The following is a 24,989-nucleotide window of genomic DNA, read 5'->3' as shown; positions in this document are numbered from 1 at the left end:
GGCGTAAGGGGGTTTCAACATAGACCCATCCATCTTAGATTTATCATAAATTAAAACCACCAGCCTGGGTGCTTATGATCACTTTTCATTGCAATGCAACACATGCCATTAAATCTTTTTCTGTGGGAAATTGATATACTATGATGAATACAATGAATTGCACTCTGTTCTATGCACTTCACTAAAGGCATGTAGGTTTCATTAAGTGTGAAGATGTTCAACATGCAACCCCCAGCAGGGTCATTGCCCTTTTCTTTGGTCTGATTTATGAACTGAGAGATTGTGAGTCCTGATCCTTCCACTAACTGTTGGGGTATGTTCTGCTGCTGTTGTGTTTGGATGTGATTTACCCTCCACTTGTATTATTGTTTGGCCGGGTGCTGGGGTGGAAGGGCTCCCTGGCCACATACAGAAGCAACAAAAGGGACCCCGAGACCCCTGGAGTGAAGGGTCCCGCCCAGAGCAAACAGGAGGAAGGGCCGGGGAATGCCTTTTGGCACGGTGGGCCCTCTGTCATGGAAACCCTCACGTGAAGGTGTCAGTGTTGTTGCTTGCTACCTTAGCCACGCTGCAGGGGAGGGTTGTAATAATAAAAACTCAGGCTAATGTTTGACTCGGAGAGGCTGGCCTGCTCATTGATCTGTCTGACGGCTGGAGTCTGTCCAATAATCTCACAGCTGTGGTGGTGAAGTTAAGTCTTGAGGAAATGTGACGTGTCAAGTTGTCATTATCGTGATTAGAGGTTATTGATTGATAGATTTGATAAGAGGATGCACAGTGAATTCTTTGCAATCATTTACTGGGAGCAGGAATTAGACTCGGCCCATAAAATTAGCAGAAAAGAAAAGACGCCCAAGAATGTGATCTGTTTATTTTTCTGAAGGGGGAAGGCATGCTGTGTGGTTGGTCTTTGTTTCATCAGCCGTTTCAGCTCCCCTGCCTTTTTAATGGACTTGTACTTTTACATAATTGCTGTTGTCCTCATGTGTGCACCCTGGGTTTACTTTTCAGTAACAAAATCGCCGGGTCAGAAGCCGTGGCTCTGTTTGGATACTCTGTCCTTTGCAGCTCACATATTTGTGGCAACGAAATCCTCAACCACAGCCACAGGGAACATTATGTTTTTATTATTCTGTTTTTCCCCATTGGGTTGAGACAGGGGTCTGTCTTGAGCCAAGAGTGATATTGATTCAGTGTGGCCCGTAATTTCCTTCCCAGTGGAAAATATATAATCGCCTTGCTTGTTCACTTTCTCCTTTGGTGCCACGAGTTGCACATTTTGCAGGAGATGCCACTTGTCAAAGTTGTTTACCATTGATAAAAGAGAGATGTAATGCTACCCCCCCCCTCTCTGGATGGCATGGAGTCACTTCGCAGGCATCCTCAGCTCGTCGCTCGTCTAATTTAAGAAGTGCTCGGTAAAATCATCAGACAGTGACATAATCCCTCAGAAACCTCCCCCCTGTATGAAACAGTGTGTTTTGAAATCAGTTGATTTGCTGCATGTAACTTTGTGGAGTTATGTAAAGAAGAGGAACCATCTCACTCACTCTCCTTGTCTTTGTTTCTTTTGATGCCCTGTGTGAACAACCTTTGTCGAGTGAGAAAAAAGATTTGCTCTCTTCTACAGGCTGTGTCGTTAATTCTCAAGTGCTAGAACACTGGCTGAGAAACACCAATGTTTCACGTCTTCTCCCCCGGCAACATTTTTCTCCATATAAGGTGGCGTGCATGTGACTTATCAGGCAAGGGTAACATCTGTGCTTATTGTCACACGGGGATGAAGGCCTGTCTCTAGGTAGAGAGGCGCTGCAGGGGAAACATGACTGCTGCATCTTCCAGACAAAAGGGTTTGAAGTGGATCAAATCCAGATCAACAAAAACGTGAACTTTTTCCACTTCGCCACATATTCACTCTGACTCTAGATTATAATGAAATGCCCTCGCTTTTATTCCAGTTAAAAACAGTATAATAGTAGCTTGTATGCTTCTATTTTTCACTGCTGCGGTTGAGATTATATTTGGCTTTCGAAGTGTTTGCTGGTAGTGCGCGGCCTGCAGCGTCTGGACTGTCTGCTATAAAAAGCTCGACTGACTAAAAGCTGGTGCTGACAGCAACTTGGCCAAGACTTTTCATTTGCTCCCGCACTCCCTGAGAGGCACACGGCTGGCTTTGACCCCATCCTGGTGCCACCAACTACAGGTCAGCCGTTACCACAACCACTTATATTCCCAAATTCAGTCAGGTGGTCGCAGTTTTGACAAAAATAACAAACTACTGAATCAACTGAAAAGAGATACTTTTGTACCATGTTTGCAGGATAACTCAGTTATTTTTAGTTTAACTTATTTTTTTATAGCTACTGAGCTGCCGGACACACAAAAACACACACACTTAGCCCCATCCACTTTGAGGGATTTGTTCACTCAGCTGTGTTTTGTGTATCTCCTTCAACACGAGATCCGTTGCTCTGCTGCACTCACAGGAAGCTTCTGTCCAGCCCAGCAGAGCGCCGTAGTGTCATCCAGCTGAACCGATGCACCCATTCACGCTCTTAGTGAACAACCAGAACTCCACTGCCTTTGAGAAGATTAATGTGTAGGTCTAAATTGAATTGAACCCCTTCTGGGTCCCCTGCTCAAGAATAGCCCACGAGGTATACACACACACACACACACACACACACACACACACAAAATAAAGATTAAATGGTGATGGGAGTTTTTACAATGTGTCAAACAAGGTATCAGATTAAGAGTTACCAAGCAGATGATTGGGGTGTAGGTGAACAAGGGAGCAGGGTGGCTCTTACGACTTCACTATGTGATTCCAATTTCCATTAACCCAGAAAGAAATAACTGGAAGACACACCATTACGGTTCTTTTATTGATGGTCATATAAATCATATAGCGATTGGTGTACATGAGACAAAAGGCCCCCATGGTAGCTGTTGAGTAGCAGTGCGTGTAATTCCTGTGAGCGCACCAGACGACGTAAAATATTTCAGTCTGGAAAAGGTCCCGTTTCAGCACTTTGAACCAGATCAAGTCATTTATACGCAGTGGACACATGAAGTAGTTTGATGATCAAAATATATGAACAATGGTATGGAGAGGATAAGGAGATACAGAAGTTATTTCCTGGTATTCACACATCGGTCTATATCTTTATCTGGCTGCTAGGGAGAACCCAGTGTGAGTGTCTGATCTTATATTCTGAAGGTGTATTCTTTCAGCACATTGATGCTGGGTAAAATCCAGTTTGAACATTCAATGTGAATTCAAGCTGGAAACTGACAAGTTGCATCATGCCTGTGTGCAATGCATTTTTGATATATTTTATTTCTGAGGCCTGCTTCAAACGGCAGCACGTGTTGCTGCATTGTTCGGACAATCAGCAGCCCTCTTTGAATGGAAATAATCCATTTTGCACCACACACTCCCCCACTCCTTCCTTCACTGGTCAATCCTTAAACAATAGAAATTGGGATTGATCTGCCCTACCCTGGTCCAGTAGCCATAAGGTCTCACTCGCAATCCTTGCTCTATTGGAAAGGCAAACACAGCTGGTACCACAGGCCAAAGTGCTCGGTGCTGTGATGTTCAGTTGGTGCCATGTGTCTTGTATTGTCCTCCATGATGGATGGAGAAAACTGTGGGTACACACTTACTCCTTCACATCCCATCTGCTCATAGGTGGGTGGAGATTTATTGGAGATTGGAGATTGTTTTTTGTTGAAAGTTAGAAAACCCACCCTCTTATTTATTTTGTACAGCTCATCAAGTGTGGCAACAAATGGTGCTAAGACATTCAGAAGTAAATGTAAAATAATCAAAGCAGTGATTGATCTGCATGTTAAGATGGATCTGCTTTTCATACTGAAATTAGATTACACATCTTTCCAACACCAAAGCGTGTTTAGTATCTGATCATAATCTGATCTTCTGAGTAAATGATGAATCTTAGGACAGTAAGTTATAAAGAGCAGATGAGAGAGAGAGTTGTGATGTGCACACAATCCATTACCGACCACACATGGATCTAACTCTATCTAATAATCCATTTATCACTCTTATCTTTAGCAGCCATATATCAGCCATCTCAAAACAGAATTGCCATAAATCTTTAGTCTCATAAGATATTGATGTTGTTTCCTTTTTTTGCTTGCTCAGTAGCTCGCTCCAGTGAGCTGCGTTGCACACTATGTGACCTTATCTGCAGACTTTCCTGGGCTTTGTGACAGACGTGAAGTGCTTTGGATGGTGTTTGGCAGCCAATGCATTTGTGTCATGTTGAGGAACATTTTCAGGCTCATTAGTACTCCTCTTCCTGTCCAGCCCCATCCCTGCTTTAGCAGTCAGTGGTTTGATCACCGAACAAGATTAGCTCTTTACTCCACTTCAGTCTGCAGGCTTTTGTCATGTTGGTTCAGTCATTTGGCGCCTGGCCAGCGTAAACAGAGAAAGGGTCCTGATTGCTTTAGGTCAGTGACAACCCTGGCATGCACTTAGTGAACATGCTCAATTAAAGCTTTCTCCAAAGAAGTAAATGTATCCAAATAACGTGTCTCCCGAGGCGATATAATCTTCAAGGCTTATTCAGCCAACAGGCCTTAGCTGTCAAAAGGAAAACGGATGTACGAGTGAAGGAAAGTATTGAAAAGATAAGAGCAAGTCAACAGTAGTTGCAAGAATATTTCATCAATTTCATCAGTTTTTGTAGTTTATGCCTCTGAAATAGAAGGAAAAGGTGTAAAATGTGCATCATACCATCAATCTAATACAAGTCGGTGTTGTTTATTTTTACAGTACCCTCTGTAACCGCCCAAAGATTGACAAGACTTTTCCATTTCCCACCACAGTTGACTTGGGTTTGCCCCATCTTCCAGAAACTTTTAAAAGTCTACTTTTCTATGCTCTGCTATCGCCAGGACATGACTTCTGCTTGGCTGTTGCATGAGCTGTTTAACAGGGTTCACTCTCTCTTACCCAGGGGGACCACGCTGCCTGGTTCGTACCTCATGCCATCTTGGCTGCACAGTCCACAGCATTTGTGGTTTTCACAGTTGATGGAAGCAGGTACAAAAAGAAAAGAGAAATCTTTCCAACTCGTGCACCTCCAGGTTCCGTCATGTAGCACAGCATTGGCTCCAGGTTCAGGCACATTTTTCAACCAGAATCACTGTGATCGAATAAACTCACCATCAGCACACAAGAGGACTATATTATACAAAGTCAAGAAGGTCAGTATTACTGGGGGCAGGTTTCTCCATGGGTCAATGACAAGTCAAGCAGATTACACAGAGTGCAGGTTAGTGCTCAGCTTGTTGCAACCTGAGCAGGTCCTGCAATATTAATACAGCATCCTCCCCAAACGGTCTGACGGCGGATGCTGCCATGCTCTCATAAATGCCACGCTTTTAAAGTTTTAGCAGTCTAGCCAACACAGGTTCAAAACTGTGTCAGAGGATTATTCAATCTCAATGGACCAAGACTGAATCTCTGGACCTTATGGCTACTGATCACCGGGCTGCAGTAAAAACAGCAGGCACATGTTTTCTGTGTGTGTACACGGTGGTATCAGAGGCTATTAATGGTATTTGACATTCAACTGTCATTGGAGAGGCTGACTTGTAAATTGTCTGCAGCTCAATCCTAATGTTATTAAAGGTGCTGGAGCCAAGAAAGTGACCTGCTTAGGTTTATAGACTACCGCTGATCTGGGGCCTAATTCATAACCGTTGCGTAGATATATTTCAGACCCCATTTTTTGCGTACGCTACTTTTCACGCAAACGTTGGGATCTATAAAAACAAAGTTGACAGAAGAATGTGTACACTTTCACGCAAACTCTGCCCATGCATGTGTGTGTAAAATCACTGAGGTGAACTGTGCAGTCAGACGCATAGAGCTTAAGGCCATTTACACAAAATAATTAAACTGTGCTCACCTTCAAACTTCCATTTCCAAATGATGTCCCAGAGTGGAGGTTAAGATCCCACTGATACACACTGTATGATTTTTACCTTTCTGCTTAAAGCCCATTTTGGGAATAAAATATTTTTGTTTAATTTTATAGATTATAGAGCTAAATTTAATGATCCTGTAGTTTTGGATGATTCCAATAGGTATAGAGGGCTACAACAGGTTTCCTCACATTCCGACAATTTTTTTTCCCTTCACCTTTAAATCTGACGTGTGTGCATGTTGTTTCATTAATCTGGAAAAAAAGTTTGCGTTCTTCATTTTCGGCGTTTTGCACTTGTGCACTTTCAGTATGAATGCTACGTGCTTTTTTTCTTATAAATTAGTCCTGGTACTTCTCTCCAAGCACTACACCTCCAATCCAAGAAAGGTTCTCAGACACCGACTGAGGACAGCAACACAACACAGGTTTGAGGGAATAGTTTGATTTGTTTATGCTAAGCTAAACTTATATGTACATGTACCCATATGTCATATCACCCTTCTCATCTTACTATTGGAACAAAAGCAAAAAGGGCACATCCCAAACTTTTGAGCTCTTCTATCACAAAGATCCATATTACGATAACTGAAGTTTCCTGGTGGAAGCCAATCAAAGTTTTTTTGGCACACAAAGTAGAACAGTACCAATATACATTTTGAATACTGCAAAACTTAAAGCGGTGTGACTTGGCTTTAGGCTTCCAGAGCTTTGCTGCACAGTGATCCCACCTCTTCCTATTCAGTTCAATACTGTTTTATGCCAATTCACAGCACAAGGTCAAGCCCATACAATAGTTTGTCTTATAGTCTTCTTGAGACTGTATGACATGATGGGCACAGTAGCTAGTATGGGTTGTCTCACTTGACCCTGCAAACCTCCCTCCCTGGTCTGACTTACTCTTGTGAGAGCAAGTCGTGTACAGTTTGGACTGTCTCTCTGTGTGGTCAAATGGAAATGACTGACTCACAGCTCCCAGGGAATGTGCATGTCCTTTGTGCGTTTATATTATAAAAATCACTGCTGAGGTATGCAGGGCCATGGTGGTGCATGTGTTGTAAGGCAGCTCTTCTGGCTGCATTCTTTCTAGCAGAAAAGTGTGTTTGTGGCATAACTACTTCATAGCCTTTCTCCATGTGGAAGGAGCAGATGTCTGGGCGCAGCCGGTTGGCATTTCACTCTGTTGAAGTTTTGACCTGTAGCTCATCTGCTTTCATGGCAGGAATCCTTTTGCCAGCTTATCGAAGGAGAAAAAATGCCCCTTTCACTGATGCTTCATTTTTTTCTCTATCTAAAGCAACCACACTTTTAAATACTCATTGATATTCACCCTGCATGTGACACAATCTGGTGTAAAGTGAACGCGTACAGTGGTGAAGTTATTCATTATAAATCATTTACCCTTTAGAGGGTGAAATCATTTATTCACAGTTTTATGAGATTAGTGATCCGAGGAGCATGTCCCGACTGGTGACTTAATAGGTGGTGGGTGTTGTGTCACTCTAACCACTGACATGGACTGGATAGTCTTCATTGTGTTTGTGTGTGTGTTACTAGATTCCATATTCTCCATCAATACAAAGTACTACTAGAAAGATTAATTTCACTTTTCGTGCCTCGGGTGTCTGCACTCAGGCTTGAATCCATCATGACACTTTTCACTAGTGATTGCCATTTCTCTCAGTCCACATGTCTGCTTCTGCCTGGCACAGAGTCTTACTGTAAAAGAATGACTTTAATAACCCGTCCTATTTTCTTGAAGCTATTTTAGAAAACCATCCTTGTCTCTTTAGGCTCTCGTCCTGCTCCTCGGTAGTAATTTTGTGTGCTTGCGAGCGAGCGGTTTCATCTCCATCGACATGCCCTGTGGTCTACTCGCGTGGAGAAATCGGTCTCACTGGAAACTTTCTTTCTAATGCTAATAACGACATTATACAGAGCGATGGTTTGTACTGGCATACCCCAGCTTAAACTAATAATAACAATGTTGAGAAATGGCAGGAACTGGTGTTTCCTGACAGTTGAGATGATTGTTGCAGTTCAAGGAGCTGCACTTAAGGAGTCATTGCTGTATTATTAGTCTCATGCATCAGGTCACTCTTTCCTTTGACTCTGTGAATCATGGGTCCTGTATGTGATGAGATTCTTGATTAAAAAATGGAAATCAACACACTTGTTTCTCTTATGCTTTTTTAACCAATTTTTAATTGAACCTAATGATGATACAGCCTGTGTGTGTGTGTTTTGTAGACATGCCTGCTGCTTTTGCTAATCATGCTATCATACAGTGCCGCAGGATTTTTTTTCTAAGCCAACAAGTATTTTAACAAGCTAGAGGACTGCAGTCATTCTTTCCAATCTTTTACCAGCAGCCGTATCATCACGTTCAATGCCTGGGCCTTTTTTGGCAAGCCATGTAATACACTCTGGCTAGCCACAGCAGACCAAGGCCAAGACACATCCATCCATAGCGTGAAAAATGTTGAAAAACCTTGCAATCATTTTCATGTGCTGTTTTCAGAGGAACATTTGAGCCACTTTGATCTGATCTGAGGCAAAACAGTCTCACAGATGCTGCAGACAAGTCGGATCAGGTTAGATTGTTTAAACCACTATACGCCTCTGTGGTCATTACTGCTGTTTAAAGTGGGTTGCAGTGCATGAGTCTTGGCAGTGGGTATTATTCTTTTCAGTTACTATCCAGCCTGGGTGGCAGCACTTTCTCTTGATCATTCAAGAGTCACATAATCTGTGAATATCTGGGTTTTGAGTGGGAGGACCAGTAGCTGTATCTCTACCAGCAATGAGAGAAACAGTGGATGAATTGTAGAGAGCTGTTTGCCTCAAGGGTTAAGTATCCATCTCCATTCCCTCTGGGCCCACCCCTACTTAGAAGGAGAAGGCTGTGAATAAATACCACCCTTGTCCTCTCATAATGGAACAGCTTGACCCTCCGTGACCTCTGCCGGTCGGAGCATCTGCCTGTCGATTCCTCCAGCCCGTCCTATGGGACATCACTGGGTTGTCACATCTGCCTGAGAGCAGTAATTTAATTGGTTGAGGAATTCATTTTGCAGGATAAAAATGAAGGACTGGCCTATCAGAGCCCAAGTGACAAAAGAAGCCCTGTATGATGGAATACTTTGTAGATTTACAGTCTGCAACTGTAAATGTAAAACGTTCTTGTTTCCTTGTGCATGACGAAACTATGATGACTCCTCATTGACATTCTTGAGCCTCCCCTATATGGATTGCATAATGATGAGTTTGGCAGGGACCTTAATTTAATCATGTCGGTAAAAGTGGTGCACATGTGGCACAGCTGCTAGCGCTTAGCCGAGCCTTGCCATGTGTTTCGGAGAGGTGCCACTGGGTGCCCACACTGGCTTGTTTCTGTGTTGTCACGTCTGTTTGAACCACATTCCTTCATGAAAAGGCTTTTGCAGAGTAGGACAAAGGAGTTTGCTTTGCAAGGATTTGTCTCTGCTGCAGTCGATTTTAGCTCACGTGCCTCTGAGTTCGCGTGACTCGAGAAACTGGTTTAGGTATTTCCCTCATCCCTCGCACAGGTCAGTCTTTGTCCTTGGGTTTATTTAACATTCCCAGTTAATTCACAAAGCCGCCCGGGTGCATTGTCGAGCACCTGTGGTGGATTATAGGTCGATAACGGCTCCCAGCTAATTTCTTGTGATAATTCAACGGTGAAATCGAATCTCGACACTTGTGCTCCTTTTAGCGTGAGCTTTGCACACGAGTCAAAATATGTTCTTACTCTCAAAGACAAATATACAATTCTCAAACTTTAACACTCACTCACACGTTTTGCCAAGCAAATATTTGTTAAGCAGCTTTCATACAACAATTTATACATCAGCCAGTGAAATGCATGCAAACCTATGACACAGTTTTTTGTACAGAAACTAGGTCATGTGTTCTTCACTGACTAAGCATCTGCTGGAAAAGAAACAAGTAGACATGCAGAGTTGTGACCACACTCAATCATTGCAGGTGTTAAACCTGTTTGTGAGTATTGAGCTCCCTTCTGCTAAGGAGCCTTATTCTCCTTATTGTCCTTATTTCACTCTCAAAAAAAAAAAAGGCCACACGTCACTTCTCACCACAGATCGTCATGTGCTGTTTTATTCTTCCAGGTGTAGCTGTTTATTGGCTATTGAACCAGAATGATGTCAGCAAAGACTCTTACAAATCTTTGGTCTGATGCAACACTAATCAAATGACGCGTGGATCGACACAAATAAGAACGTGGTTTCAACAGTGCATTATTCTTTTGTCTGTGTGACGCTCTTTTATTTACACACAATGGCTTTCCCATATGTTTGCAGATAGATGGAGCCTTCTGCATGAGCAGAGAAACCTCAGGCACCCAAATGTGGTGACTGTGGTGATGACTACATTTTCTGTGTTTGTGATGGTGTGTGGACTCATTTTTGTCACCTCTTTAGGACCTTTTCCAGCTTAAACGCTGATCTTGTCAGGACCAGTAGACCTCATGGGGAAATAACCCAGGCCTAATGAGGCAAAACATAATTCCTGAGGTCCTGTTTAAGGTTAGGGGTGTGATGTTAATTGTGGTTAGGTTAAGGTTCGGGTTAGGCATTAGTTGGTCATGGTTAAGGTTAGGGATACGGTTTTGGTCAGACTATCTGCAATGTGGGGAAGTCAATGCAAATTGTTGGTGCATGTTTTTTCCTGGCTCCTCACCAGCTGTCTCACCCATCATCAGTGCTTTCGGGATGCAGAGCAGACACTAGTCCAGCTCAGATTTCCCTCCCGTGCTGTGGGCAGTACATGGTTTTAGATACTGTTATATCATAACCAGCTGGGCCTGAAGCTACAATAACAACAAAACATTTGGTTAATGATAAGGGGAGCAATATTGTTTCTGCTCGCCTGTAAATGTGAGATTGCAATAAGTTAATTTATTGCTTTAGAAATGTACCCACCTCTGATCAACGGCCAGCTCAGCAGAGATTGTTGGTTGTTTTTTGCTCATGAGTAGAGAGCCAGTAGCCGTGAGAAACTTTAGACGATGGTAAGGTTAAGTTAACGCAGATTTATGTTTACTAAGGTGAGGATGCTTCCTTATTACAGACTAGAGGGGTGTTTCAGGACATCTATAAACTATGTGCATAAACATGCATTCATTTAGATCCTATATCCAGCAAGACGTATCTAAACAGGGCTGATTTCACCTGATGGATGGTTTATTTAGCTGTCATTTAGCCAGACCTCTGATGTAGTTCCACAACCTGATGCTGACAACTCCCCGCTTTATCACACAATCTACAGCCGGCTGGCCAGCACCACTCCGCCGAGCTAGACACGAGGATGTATGCTCGTTGCACAGAGGCTCATCAGAGTGACGAGAATACTAAAGTTTCAATGGTGAATCATCGCATTCATTTTTTATTTTAAAAAGAAACGTATTTCATTCCTACACTATGTCATCTGATGCATTTGTGATGTGATCCAAGCTCACAGCTATAAAAAAAAAAAAACAGTCAGCCCTAATAAGCAAAACAAAAAATTAGCTTAAAAAAAGTTAATCCTCCTCTTTGGCAGAGAGGAGGATTATTCTGCTTGTTTGCCGGTTCTTTTTCACTTGTTTCAGGCGTTTCTTTAAATGTCAGTGCTTTTGAAGCGAGGAAGAATAAAACAGATCAGGTTGGCTCTCACCAGGTAAAGTCAGTCCAGAGCACTTAACAAACACAATCTGTCAGTCCTGCTAATGTGTAAAGACAGGCTTTTATGTGGACAGTAATTGCCTCAGGTAATGGCCTCTAATGGCGAGCTGAACATCAGCTCCTTTGTTATATATCTTAACTTTGATCGCGATGAGCAAACCAACCAGGCAGGCCCAGACTAGTCTAACCACCCCTAATAATAGACGTAAAGCATCATCCTGGCTTTGGCCTGTCAGTTTACAGCATTAATTGACATGAGTGTGATGGATAAGTGTTGGCAAAAGTGCTGAGCCGAGCACCAACAATACCCGCAACCCAGTCGATACATCATTTTGTATTTCTTGTCGACTTATCATTTTTATTGGTTGGTTTTCCAGGTCACTGGTGTTATCAGTCTGACATTCTGACAGCATGGTCAAGAGAATAATGCTAATGAATTTGATCAGAACGAGCTGAGTGATTCATGTTCTCTTTAGCCTGACTACGATCTTAGCTTTGGCCCTTAATAGGCCATTAAAGGACAGACACTGCCAGTTGGATTGCTGGTTTACCATGAACATATGCTCTCACTTGGCACAAGGAGACAACGTTTGAATTACCATATCCATTAGGGGCAACCTGTCCTCGGGCTTCCCTATGTTAGTGATCCATGAGCTCACACACACAGATTTCTGAATGAAGTTTAAGTCTTGGCAGAGTCAAAAAAGTTTGCTCTTGGGGCAATGAATGAGTTGTGCTTCTCACCCACGGTATGGGGGGTGGGGGGACACAAGGGCAGAATCCCTCCCTGGCGTCAGAGCTCCTCAAGAATGCAGGGAGGGATTACTGCACGTCTGTGGCAGTGATGGATGTGAGTAAGAGCCACACACTCCTACACTCGCATACATACCCAGCGAGCATCTGGATGCAGACGGTTTGGCCCTCCGCTGCAGCAGTGTGTGCCAGCTGAGCAGATGTGTGTGTGTTTGTGTGTATGGGGAGAAGCCAAAGTTGGTTGTTTGCCCCACTACCCGCAGATAGAGCTGTAGTCACCAGCCATATGTCATTTTAAATCAGAAGGCGCAGACTTTATTATGCTTGATCACGACTGGGACACTTTGAAAGATTCAATTGGTCCTTTTTAAATCGCACATGAATCGATATCTGCTCCCTCGATAGATTTTTGTTTCCCGTTGAGTCCGGTGATTGATGCTGCGTTTGTGTGTGTCACTATCAATGTGTGTGCGACTTGGAGTACTGTACATGCACTCGACTCATCTACCTGTTCCCAAATCCCCAGTACCTCATTGTTTCCTCCTGAAACCTCTGGTGATTCTGTGTGTGACCTCTAGCAGCTGGCTCGCTATGACAGGTATTGTACTGCAGTTGTCAATGATCTCTGATGGATCACCTCAGGGAGCCCGGAGTGTGTCTCTCACGCGGCAGCCGCAGTACCACTACAGTGGCTATTGCTATGGTAATTAGCTAGGGAGCAGGCTGATTGTATTAATCACTCGAGCTCGCTCCACGCAGCGTGTGACAGATTATCCCGTGGCGCACAAATGACAGCCACAGCCAATTCCAGTGGAGATAATACAGTTTGGAAATGAGTTGAAAGCAGCTGTGTTATGCAGGCGTTCTCACTCATATGTGCAAAATATGCAAAGCAACTGCAAACCTTGCACTGATGACGCCCGAAATTTAAACTGACCTTCCTGAAGGTTAACAACTGTTTACCTTCTCTCCAACTCAAAGGTACTTTTCCCTCTCTATCTCTTATCGGTGGAGAGATAATTAGATATCTGTCCTTCCCCATTGTACAAGGAAGCTGTCGCCGTGCTTTGCCCCGTCTTCCCGGGCACGGCTAGGTGTAAGCTTGTTTTTCACTCAGCCTCCAGGTCTCTTAACTGACCCCTTGGCTTCTTAAGAATCTGGTTTCGATGTGTTTAATCACTTTTATTACTTTTACCTTCACCTCCTGGTAATTTCTCTGTAACTATGTACCTGAAAGATAGGGGCTCTTAAAGCTCACTTTCATTTGCTTTGACACTGTGTGCTTCTATGTCATAATAAAGTGAAGCTGACCAAACAAAAAGGCTGGGATGTTCTGCACAGATGTTGAGGTGTGCCAAAGAGCATATTAATTACACTGTAAAATCAATATAGCTAAAAAATCTGTGTGTGTCTGTCTTCTCCTGTCACAGATTTAACCCTAAAATTGACCTTCCTCTGTCCATTAAACCGCTTAGTTTGCAGAGAAGCAGACTTGCACCTGCAGTCTTCCAGCTGTTTGCTGCAGTTCACACACTTTCCATCTTTTTTCATGAACGCTGCCAACCTGTCCCTCCCTCTGTCATTCAAAATACACACATGTTACAGTGCATAAACACAAGGAGGTGGCAGAAGGATACCGGCACCCCCTTGAGGATGTTCCAAGTCATTGTCTCCTTTAAACAAACCCTCAGATGATTGTTTACACCACAGCAGAGAGTAAACCCTCAGGCATTGTCCTTACACACTTACACACACACACACACACACACACACACACACACACACACACACACACACACACACACACACAGAGGCATACTTCACCCCTCTTTTTGTTAGTTCAGATTCTGCATGTTGTGACACATCTCAGTTAATTTAAAGTTGGTGTTGGACTCTCTCTGTTGTGGGCTGTCCCGTCTGACAGGAGTTCCAATCTGTAGAAAATGAACTGAGCTGACGGCAGGGGAGGCTGGCAGAAGGTAGAGATTTCACTGTATGAGACAGGAGGATGATGAAGCGGGGGATGAGGGATAGAGGCGAGATAGTAGGAGGGATAACCTTTGGAATAATTCAAATGTCACAGAAAATCAGAGACACATTTGTAATCTAGTGTTTGGTTTTTAACCTTTACTGTTCAGGTGTAAGAGTAAATTTTTTTCTGTTTAAGCTTAGTTTAACTAACTGTTCAATTTCACCTTGGATGTTATATGTTTTCACCCCAGTCTGTTTGTTTGAAAGTAAGATTACACAAAAACAACTGCAATTTTGGTGCAGATGAGAATAAAGGAGCAGATCCAAGAATTATTCTTATTAACATTGAGACATTTGTCAGGGAATAATGGATTTCAATGTCAAAATTATGTTAAGACTAATTACCAGTGAACTTTGTAGAAGGATGCAGTATGGGTAAGGGAAGAATCCTGTTCTGGTCCAGGATTTCTTTTCACTTACATTGCGAGATATTTCAAGTGTGTGCAATATTCTATTAAGTGAGTGCTATTCTAGTTTAAGTTCAGTTATATAATATATTCAGATACACCACAATAGTTTTAGAGTTGTTAGAGAGGCAGGATGGAATTGAGGGTGGAAGCTGGAGACCAAACAAAAGACTTGACCTTTCACCCTGACTTAGAGCATCCAACTTGAGTAAATTCCATCAGTCTACACCCTGAATTCCTCCAACCCCCTTTTTTCCAATGTATTTCCAGACCCCTAGATAATAAGGCAAGGTACTAATCTACCACAATGAGCAATTAAGATCAATTTATTTCCTCCCATGGATGTTTTGTTTGCAAATTGCCGCAGACCACAGTCCCCAGCGAGCAGCATAATCAATGTCATCAAACCATAAACGGCTTCCAGCCATGAGAGTGGCTCCATCACACTGTTAAGGAAGGAGACAAGATATATTTCCACGCTGACTGAAAACTCATATTTCTCCCTCTGACTTCCCCCCACAACTCTCTTCCCCCTCATCCCCGGTCCCATAAGCATCACTCGACCAGAAAGAGGTTTTCATCAGCGATTGCAAGTACCCTGTCTGCGATTAAATGTGACATAGTTTATGTACTTTATATTAAAGTCATAATGTTCAGGCACCTTCCTCTATCAGTTCAGCACAACTGGAATGCATTCATCTAAGAGGCTGGAGCCAATGTGCTGTATACATTTAGAATCACTCTCTAATTATTACAACCTTTTAAGTTAAGCAGTCCATGTCATTGCATTGTTAACGGCACAATAGGGCTGCAACTAATGTTTCCTGTCATTTTCAAAAATTGCTTTTGGTCAATAAATTTCTGAAAAAATTTCCAAAAAACTCAATTGGCCATGAAAATGACGCAGCGCACATTGTGACATTTTCATATGTAGTTTGAAAAGTTTGAAATTAAAACAACTAACCACTGTGTCAAATTAGTACAAGTGGGAGGTTGCATGGTGCAGGAAGACAATGGAAGTGCTCCAACCACTGAGGCTCACCTAACCTGACTGCACTGTCTACTGTCGGGCATATGTTGGTTCAACTTGTTATTGGGGACGCAAATTAGAGCAGAGGATTTTTGTCTTCAGGGCTCATCTAGAGCTCAGCATCGGTGGAAATTCCTGGTGTTTGAGAGCATTATCCCAAAGCAAAGCTGTGCTGTGTCACCACACACACACACACACACACACACACACACACACACACACACAAACACACACACACACACAGTAATAGTACTGATTTCCTGACATACCTTTTACATTCATTTCTTCCTCAGAGGTAGAGTATTTTGTAGAGCTCGACTGATATGGATTTTGAGGGGCCAATGCTCATGGTGATTATAAGTACAAATTTCCCATACAGATATATCTGTCAACAAATGTACATATATTAAATAAAAGTTACAATGATTCCAAAAAAGTCTTTATCAAATACTTATGACAAAGACATTTATTTTAGGCTTAAGAAGTTAAACTTTATTTTGAATAATTATAAATAAAAGACAACTAAACCAAATATATAGGCATAAATATATAGAACTATATAGAAAAAAGTATTGGCGCATATTGACAATCATATATGCAGATATTGATATGTTAGTGAAAGCCTCATGTCAGATGATTATTATAGACCAACCGATAATCGTGCTCTAGTATTTTGTGAATGGCTAATTATCATGATGTGGAGCAATGCACCACTATCAGGTAAGGCATCTTTTCAGCATTTGAAGACCTTTATGGAAACTACGCTGAGATGCATGCCAGACTTAGACATCCAGATTTTTGGATATAAAGGGATTTACTTTGACTCAGGAGAGCTTGTTGGGGCCTTAATTGATCTTAATTAGAGGTCAGACCATTGGCTAGTTGAAATTACACCCACCACCTGCTCTATATGAATATGCCTCCCAGTGGTCCAACATGCTTTTCCTATTTTCTTTCTCAGCCTCAGAGTGTGTTTGTCGACCAGCCTTTTAGCTGCCTGCATCTCCAGCCGGACAAAGGGCTTTGAGAGCAGCTCAGACTGGGCTACAAGGACCATTGTGTTGTTAACAATGTTGTTTAGCCCTGTTGAACGCTGCTGACATTGTGTCCTGCGGCTGATGTCTCTATGTCAAGCAGCAGGCTGATGAAAGGCTATTCCACAGCTGCTCGTACAGCGTGGCATGAACATGACTTTGAATAGCTTTTCATACCAAGATGGATTTCTAAAGGAGGAAACCTGATTGAGCATTCCAGTTACACACTCATGTTTTTCCATGTGTACGAGTTACTGTGTCCCAGAACACCAATAATGTTCACTCGGTTGCTCTGGCTTGCGAGAGGCGAGGTGGGAGCAGCCTTTGGGGCTGTCTGGCATGCTGCATCCGTCTCTGCTGCCGTGTTGTGTTCTGGTGTGGCTTTCTGAATGGGTCCAGTTTGACTGTGTGACCACAGCTATGTGAACCATAGACAAATGGAGGCATGCGTGTGTTTTTAGAGTGACGGCGGTCTCCGTTGTCTCCGCTGGGATATAACTTAGTCACAACACTTTCAATGTGGTTCAGAAATTCTAACTGCATTCTCTCGTTGTTTTGATTAACTTCTCCTCAAAGTTAGATGCAAATTTGGCCTCTGTGGCCCCTAGAAACTTTCACAGAGCTCAACCATGTCGCCAGCTCTGTTTCCTCCTGTGTAGTTTCCTCTTTCTCACACCAGCCCTCTGTCTTCACTTACAAGACTTTTTTTTCTTATTCCCTGAGTCACACTCACTCATTAATACACACATATAAACACACACACACACACAAACATTCTCTGTCTCCCCAGTAGCTGACTGCCTCCCTGGCCTCCTCCTGGGGTCATTGTGGTATTTAGGGTCAGACAAGAGCTTCAGTCATTGCACCCTCCCCGGTGCCTCCCAGGCAGCGCTGCAGCCAGCTTGTCTTACCCAATCGCTTCAAACTGCTGTGGAAAACCGCCTTGGCTGCAACAAGCCCCGGCATCCTCCTCCTAGCCAACGGAAAGGCAGGATATAGGAAAAACAACACAGTAGAGTAGTGGAGCCCTTTTTGCAGTGGAGACTCTGAATGGATCAGCGCTATAAAACATCCTTGCTTCTCTTTCTGAGATAACTCCTCCGTTGAGAACTTCTTGGTTTTCCCCCCGGCTCTCTGGCGTTGCCTCTTGGCGCTTCGTTACCCAGGGTTACCCCAGGAGGACTGTGACTTGCTGCTGCGGCGAAGCCTGGTGGGTGTTTCCACATGTCCTCCAGTGTGTCTGGGGTTGTGAGTCAGATGCAGCATGTGCTTTGCTTTAAGACTCTTCGAGCCTTTACAGGGAGAATCCGCTCTGAGATCTGAGAACACCAGACTTCTCCTTTGCAGGCTCTTCAAAGCTGATAGATTAAAGCCGGGGCCACAGAGGTAAGGGATGTTGTGCGCTCTGTGTTTTATCCTCCTCTCCCTTTGTTTGTCCAATTTACTACAAGAGGAGAGGGTCAGGGTGAGGAGGTTGCGTTGGGTTTCCTATTGTTGGGATGCACAGGTGTGGGTGACACTGTGTTTGCATTAGTTTGCACCTGTGTCCATCAGATAGCAGTTTGTGCTTTAGTTTTTATGTTGTAGATGGAACAAAATGACCTCTTACAGTCTCAGCTTTTATCGTCTCTTCTACTCTGTGCTTCAGGGTTGTCAGGATTTTATTTCTGACTCAGATTCACTCATGAGCATAACTGAGTATGACGAGCTCACCCACCTTGTCTAAATTTTGTATCTCGTGCTGACGTTGCTGGTTGCTTGCTCTTACGGGACCAATCGTACACATTTTTTCAAATGCACATTTTCTTTTCTTGGCATGGCTCTGGAATGGCATATGGGTATAAATGTTTCAGATGGCTGCCATGTCATTTTTGGTCAGGAGCCCGGTGCACAGCTTTTAAATGTATTATGAAAAAGCCTGAAAGACACTTAACAAGCACTTTGATAGATGTTTGGTGGTTTTGGCTGAATCCAGCGCACTGTAATATGGGCTTTCAGCAAGTGATTCATAGATTGACATTCCTCCTCATAACCAAACCACTGCTGGATTCTTTAAATCTGGTTCTTCGGGACAAAAACTCAGCAGGAGATGTCCTGCGATTATTGTTTTCTCTTCTTCTTCACTTCCTGTTGTTGCTCTTATGTTTAAACCTTGTTGGAAGTTATTCATGAGTTTGAATTTAAGTTGTTTAAAAGAGCACGCTGCTCCTTTAAGAGCACAGTGGTCACGGTGCCAGAGGAAAGTGATAAGAGACAAGTCCTATGGGGTGTGATTTGACAGGAGGAAGGCAGTGCCATTGTATTAACATTAATAAATGACCTCATAATTTCTAGTTCACAGCCTTATAGTTCAAAATAATGGCACCCCGTCTGTACTTTATGTTGATTGAGATTATTTTGGCTAATTTATTTTTCATTTGCATTTTATTTTTTTAAATAATTTCCTCTCATCAGAACCTCATGTAAACTAAATATTATGACATTTGGTTAGACTGTATATCGGGAATTATTGCTGACTGAATGTTCACATTTTGGACAGGAATGAAAAGGTCCGGCTAGATTTCTGTATCTCAAGGGTATTATGGTAGAGTAGATTAAAAAAACTGCACTAACAACATCAGGCTGTTACCGTGTGCCTTGGTTCTCTTGGGAAATCACTGTGTGGTTCACACTGCTGTGTCAATACTTTGTTCTCCCAGCTTTCTTCCTCAAGTTTAGATTCAAGGACACAAAGGTCAGAACAGCAGGCACAGTTCTCCTGCTTCTGCTGTTGTAAAGAAGAGGCTGTAGCTCCTGTTCCACAGATGCTCGATAGTCCTCTTGAAGGAAAAAGATTGTTATTTCCTTAATGCTTCACCTACCTACTGTGTTGATACCATGTTGAGGTGTGGCCCATTCCTCACCGTTTTCCCGAGCTCCAGACCCAAGACGCACAACTAGTGCCAGACTAAACATGGAGCTTACGTGGGAGTCACCCAGGGGCAGCCTAAGAAGAATGCCAGGTCATAGGGTGTGTCGAGGAGCGATGGGGTGGCAGTGGTCCCTTGGCCCCTCAGCAGATGGTCTGTAGGAAACTCATTGACTAGAACAGCGGAGTGAAGGGGAAGAGGGAGGGAGAGTTCAGACTTGGGCGTCAGTGGTTTGCAGCTAAAAGGAAGACTTGTCTTGTTGTTCTCCCAAAAACAGCCACACAATACTCTGGTTCAGCTCGCAGCAGAAGGCAAACGTGTGTGTCTTTGGGTTTGTGTGTTGGCACGCCTTGAAGCCTTTTCAATGTCGGAGCACTGCTCTGCGTGAATAAACTGTGCAAAGAAAAGCATCAGTAGTAGTGTGACAAGTTCAACAATCAGCTTTATGCTGACTTCTGGTGTTGTCAGCAGCTGCTTTCTCAGTCTTTTACTCCAGAAAGAGTAGAAGTTTCTCTCCATTCATGTGGAGGCACTTCTCGAATCACTTTACCTCCACTTAGCTCTGCTTTCTGAATTCATTGAAGGCAGCTGATGCTAGTAGAAGTCGAGTGTCTGTCAGTGTAAGAAAAGTGCAATTGAGGAGGAAAATCTGCAATATTTTTCCACATACGGACTCAAATGCCCAGAACTGGACCACCAGTAGTTGTTCGTAGCTCCATGAGTGCTACTGAGTCGGCTTTGCCCAAGGTCCTTGTGAATCGTGACCCCAGCTCATCTGGCATGGCAAAGATGGTGTTCTTGGCAAACAGCTCAAAAGTTTGGATAGGTGCGTCCAGTGTCAGGATCAGTGATGTAATAAATTGTATTCAATGTCCTCTCCCTCTGGTTCACCCTGAAACTCGTGACGAATGAAACAAGTGTTTGGTTAATCCTCTGATCAGCTCAGAGTGAAGCTTCAAGTTCATTGCAGGCTGTCCAAGTTTCCACTGTACTTTTAACTGCTCCCTTTTTTCACACTTAGTCTAAACAGTTTAAATAATGAGAGAATAGTTCCTGTTGTGTGGCTTCTGGTCATGTTAAATTCTCTTTGTAACATTAGCCTGGATCTCTGCCCTGCCCTTGAACCCCAGGATCCAGTGCCACATATGCTTTACACTTAAATTGTTCAAGTCCCATGGAGTTTCCTACTCAGCTTCATCTATTAAACAAATGCTTTTGCAGAAGTCCTATTACTCAGTCAGTCAAACACCATAATCTCACCTCACCGTCAAGGTTCATCCAAGCAGAAGCTGATAAACTCTTAATTCTGCAGATCACTTAATCCTGAAGGTTAGGGCTTTTGGCAGCGGGCTGTTTACACTGTAACCTTACACATGCTGTACGTGTGCTGTGAGGCTTAGTAGTTAGCACTATCTTAAAGCCTTGCTGGAGTGTGAGCTAAATGCATGTAGGTGGGTTATATTACACACAGACAGGAGACAGTCACACTGCCTCTCAGATGATGCCCGGTGCCACAGAGAGAGCGCTTCTCGGCCGTCTCTGGTTTTGGATCTAACCCTGGACAAATTTGGCTGTGTCAAGTGAAAAAAACAGAAAAGGGGAGCAAGCGAGCTAGGATTCCAAGGTTTAAAAATAAACAGACGGTCAAACTGTAGCCGGATTTCAAAAACTTTCCCAACTCTGATCAAAGACGACGTCATTTAGTTGTGGGGAGGTGGAAAAATGTGACTAATGTTTGGTTTGGATGCCTGATTGAGGAGAGTTAAATTTGGGAGGTGGAGTGACATTTTTAAACTGGTCATACTACAGTGCCAGAGTGGCACTGCTCTACTGTGCTGTCTTGTTCATTGAACTGCTTGAAACTTAAGAGCTGCATCTTGAGAGGAAATATTTATTTGGCTGTATCATTTTTTGCAAACCTTCCAATAAGTTATTTTCCAGACATGGGGAAATCTCAGACTACATAAAGTAAGACAATCTCAGATAGTGGAATGAGCCTTATTTCTGTTTCAACGTCACACTAGCTTTGTTTACCCCAATGAGAAACAAGTGGTGCTGCCCACCAAACACTATCCCCTCCCAAGCACTGGGGGGATTAAGATCTGCTCTTTAAATGCTCACACCTGTTATCAAAGTCAGTGCTCATTGCATGAAGTAAATTACAGTGCTAAATGCTAAGTTGGCCTCTCTCTCTCTATGTTTCAGATGAGCCAAACGACGGAGGGATGAGTTTATTTTGAGCAATGAGGCGGAGAGGACAGAGCGCAGGAGCTCCAATCTGAGACAAGACTTTCAGACGGGTGAGTCTGGGTTGTCTCTATTATTATACTTGATTATATTTAACCCCACCTTTTAAAATATGTCCCTATACACACATTACAATTTTTTAAAGTCATTGTAGCATATGAATACCAGTGGGTATTACTTTGTCTTCAAATATATTGTCCCTGTTTAAAGTGATCTTCATTTTTAAATGTGGCGACTATTTCCCCTCCACGTGTTCAACAGAGGTTTGTTTTAGTTCCTAATCTAATTGGTGTGAGAATTCAGAGACTTGAGACTGTAGAAGGTATTTACCTGGAACTATTATGTAATGTCCTCACAGTCGTTAATGTCCCATAGCATCAAATGTGCATGAAAAATATGAAATGTCTGTCTGGTCATGGCTCTCCAATAGTCTGGAAGTGATTTTTTTCATTGTCCTGAACTCTGTCACGCATAACAACCATGACAGCTGAAAAGCCTGTTCATCTGACTTGACCTTTCAAGAGAAATAAAGAAAGTGCACAGCAAAAGGAGAGGGGGGGCAGACCAAACGGGTTGAATACCAGATGTGATGGAATTACTCACAACTATTCTCTTTGAAAGCCAGTAGGAATATGTTAGAACTGCTGCTGTTTTACTCTCGAACTATCCACTGCAAATGAAAATGGTTGGGTTTATGATTTTATGGGAATGTGGCCATTATTGTTTCAGTAATATGTTAATTTTATATGTCTGGTGACCTGGCATTATGTCATACCATGCCATTTATGTTATACTGCCCATATGTATGAGTAACCATTTTTCCAGGATAATGCCAGTGACATTATAGTTTTGTTTTCCAGACAGAGATGGGAAATTCAGAGAGCCAGTACAGCATCCAGGGGCCAAAAGTCCCCAGCTCCGTCTTCCCTGGGAAACAGAAGCCATATTCACTGAAACTCCGCTCAGCCAAAGATGACGCCCTGTCACCACATACATGGTGGAAAAGTGCTCCAGTGGGCTCAGGGTACAAGGCCAGGTGTGTTGGCCGTGGTTGTTTGTCCCCTCCTAAAAGCCGACAGCCATACTCCGCTCGGCACTATGACTATGTCTCCAAGGGAGCGAGAAGCAGTCAGAGTGATCATCGCTGGCATCGCTCGCCTGGATGTGGCATACGAAGGCGTCACATGTCAGATGAGTATGAAGATAATCCGTACGGGGCTGAGCTCAGTGGGAATACCCAGGATGTACACAGTGACGAACATGAGGTTTTAGAAGAGCAGAGCAGCCCGCGGGTGGTGATCAAGAAGGATGGCAGTCTCAGGGTGGAGTTTACCAACACCTCAGGAAATCCTCTCCTCCTGCACGAGGCCACTGGCCCCGTACAATTGCTCAAGTTCTCCCCTAACCTTGAGTCTGCCTCCACTCCCAGTCTGCCTGGTTCCAGTGGTAGTGGGCTGGATGGCCCCTGCAGTGGTCCTCCGCCGGCTTCTACCTCCTCCACGGCCAGGACCAGCAAGGGAAGCTCTCTGAGCTCTGATGGTTCATGGTACGACTCCCCCTGGGGGCCCAGCACAGAGCTGTGTGAGCAGGACCAATCCTGCTCTGCAAGCAGGACTCTAGTTCACTCGCCAATTAACCAGCTTGACACATTTACTGAGCAATGCCCCCCTGTGTCTATCACAGACCTCTACAGGGACCCCTTAATGGCTGCCACCTTCCCCACAGCAAGAGACCTGTCCTCCCAGTTTCAGGATCCTCCACCAGGCCAGAGGACACACCGAGCCTCCTTTGCATCTGTACTCGATGTTCCCTTAGAGGAAGAGTCCCCCGATGTCCGGCAGTACTCATCATACACCTTGCCCTGTCGCAGGCCCAAAGCACACACCATGAGTGAGGAGTTGGACCGTTACCCTGACCAGGAACAGCACCAGGAGCAAGATGTGCCAGATTTTGGCGCCCACAAGAAAGATTCCATCAGAAACCGCATCAGACGCCTCAGTGACTGGACAGGCAGCCTCAGCCGCAAGAAGAGAAAGTCTCAGGTAATTTTAGCTTGGAAGGGTTTCAGAATCACATTAATTTTAATCTACTACTTTGTGGCTTTCGTCTTTACACTGCTTTATCGCTCATAGGGTTCACCCAGGAATCCTATCTACATGGTATGTAAAACATTAGGTCACATAGCTTGTTTATAGTCACCCTGTAACCTAGTCCTCGTAGTTTAAGCTTACAGTAGTTAAATTCATGACTTTTTTATTGTGGTCATCTGTAGTTTTTTCATCTTATAGTAACAGCTTATTAGACAGGAGAGGGCCATGCACAGACAGTCGTCTGTCTGGCAAGGTTTATTTGATTGTGAGGCACAGTGGTCGTCCTGGCATGGTCAGTAAGCAACCACCATCCTGTGGTCCCTGTCCCACAACACCAGCTGTTTGAGGACAGGGCACAGTAGGGTGCCACAAAATGAAATTTGTTAGGCCAGGAAACCAGTGCTGGGTGCTTGTTTTTATGAAGAAAGAACACATGATAATACTTAAGGACTGTATCGGGGTGAGTACATGTGAAGTATTATTGTATACTGACTGTGTGTGTTCATAGTTAGTTGTAGTAGTAGCAGTACCCATGTTTTGTTAATAGTCTGGATGGATGGATCAAGAGTCAAATTTTTAGTCTTAGTAGTGATTAGTCCAAGATATAGATTTTATTTTAAAGGGTTTTGCCGGTTTGAGTGTAGCTGATGACTGATTGAACTGCATATAAATTTGGGAGTAGAACAAGCTGCAGTGACACATCAGACAGCTGATATACAGTATACATATGTTTTCCAAGTAGTAAAATGATACTTGTGATACGTCCAGGCAAGGTTCAGAGGAGAGGTTGGAAATAACCACAGCTTGCCTGCATGTT

At 43.5% G+C, this 24,989-nt stretch overlaps 1 protein-coding gene across 12 annotated transcripts in view; it reads left to right on the top strand.

Annotated features, from left to right (window-relative positions):
- tiam2a (TIAM Rac1 associated GEF 2a) overlaps positions 1-24,989 on the top strand; it is a 92,258-nt gene that overhangs the window by 20,746 nt on the left and 46,523 nt on the right. For 4 of the 12 annotated variants that reach the window (XM_069536421.1, XM_069536420.1, XM_020084915.2 and 1 more), the window contains exons 2-3: positions 22,041-22,135; positions 22,943-24,124. In XM_069536421.1, the coding sequence (XP_069392522.1) occupies positions 22,949-24,124 (1,176 nt within the window). In that variant the 5' untranslated portion in view covers positions 22,041-22,135; positions 22,943-22,948. Of the gene's footprint in view, positions 1-5,010; positions 5,081-18,108; positions 18,137-18,195; positions 18,313-22,040; positions 22,136-22,942; positions 24,125-24,214; positions 24,242-24,989 lie in introns of those variants that run through there. The other 8 variants (XM_069536413.1, XM_069536419.1, XM_069536412.1 and 5 more) reach the window with 6 other exon arrangements.

Source organism: Paralichthys olivaceus, chromosome 12, assembly GCF_024713975.1.
Source record: "Paralichthys olivaceus isolate ysfri-2021 chromosome 12, ASM2471397v2, whole genome shotgun sequence".
NCBI lineage: Eukaryota > Metazoa > Chordata > Actinopteri > Pleuronectiformes > Paralichthyidae > Paralichthys > Paralichthys olivaceus.
Note: the sequence above shows the minus strand (reverse complement) of the source record. Positions and strands in the feature narration are given on the sequence as shown.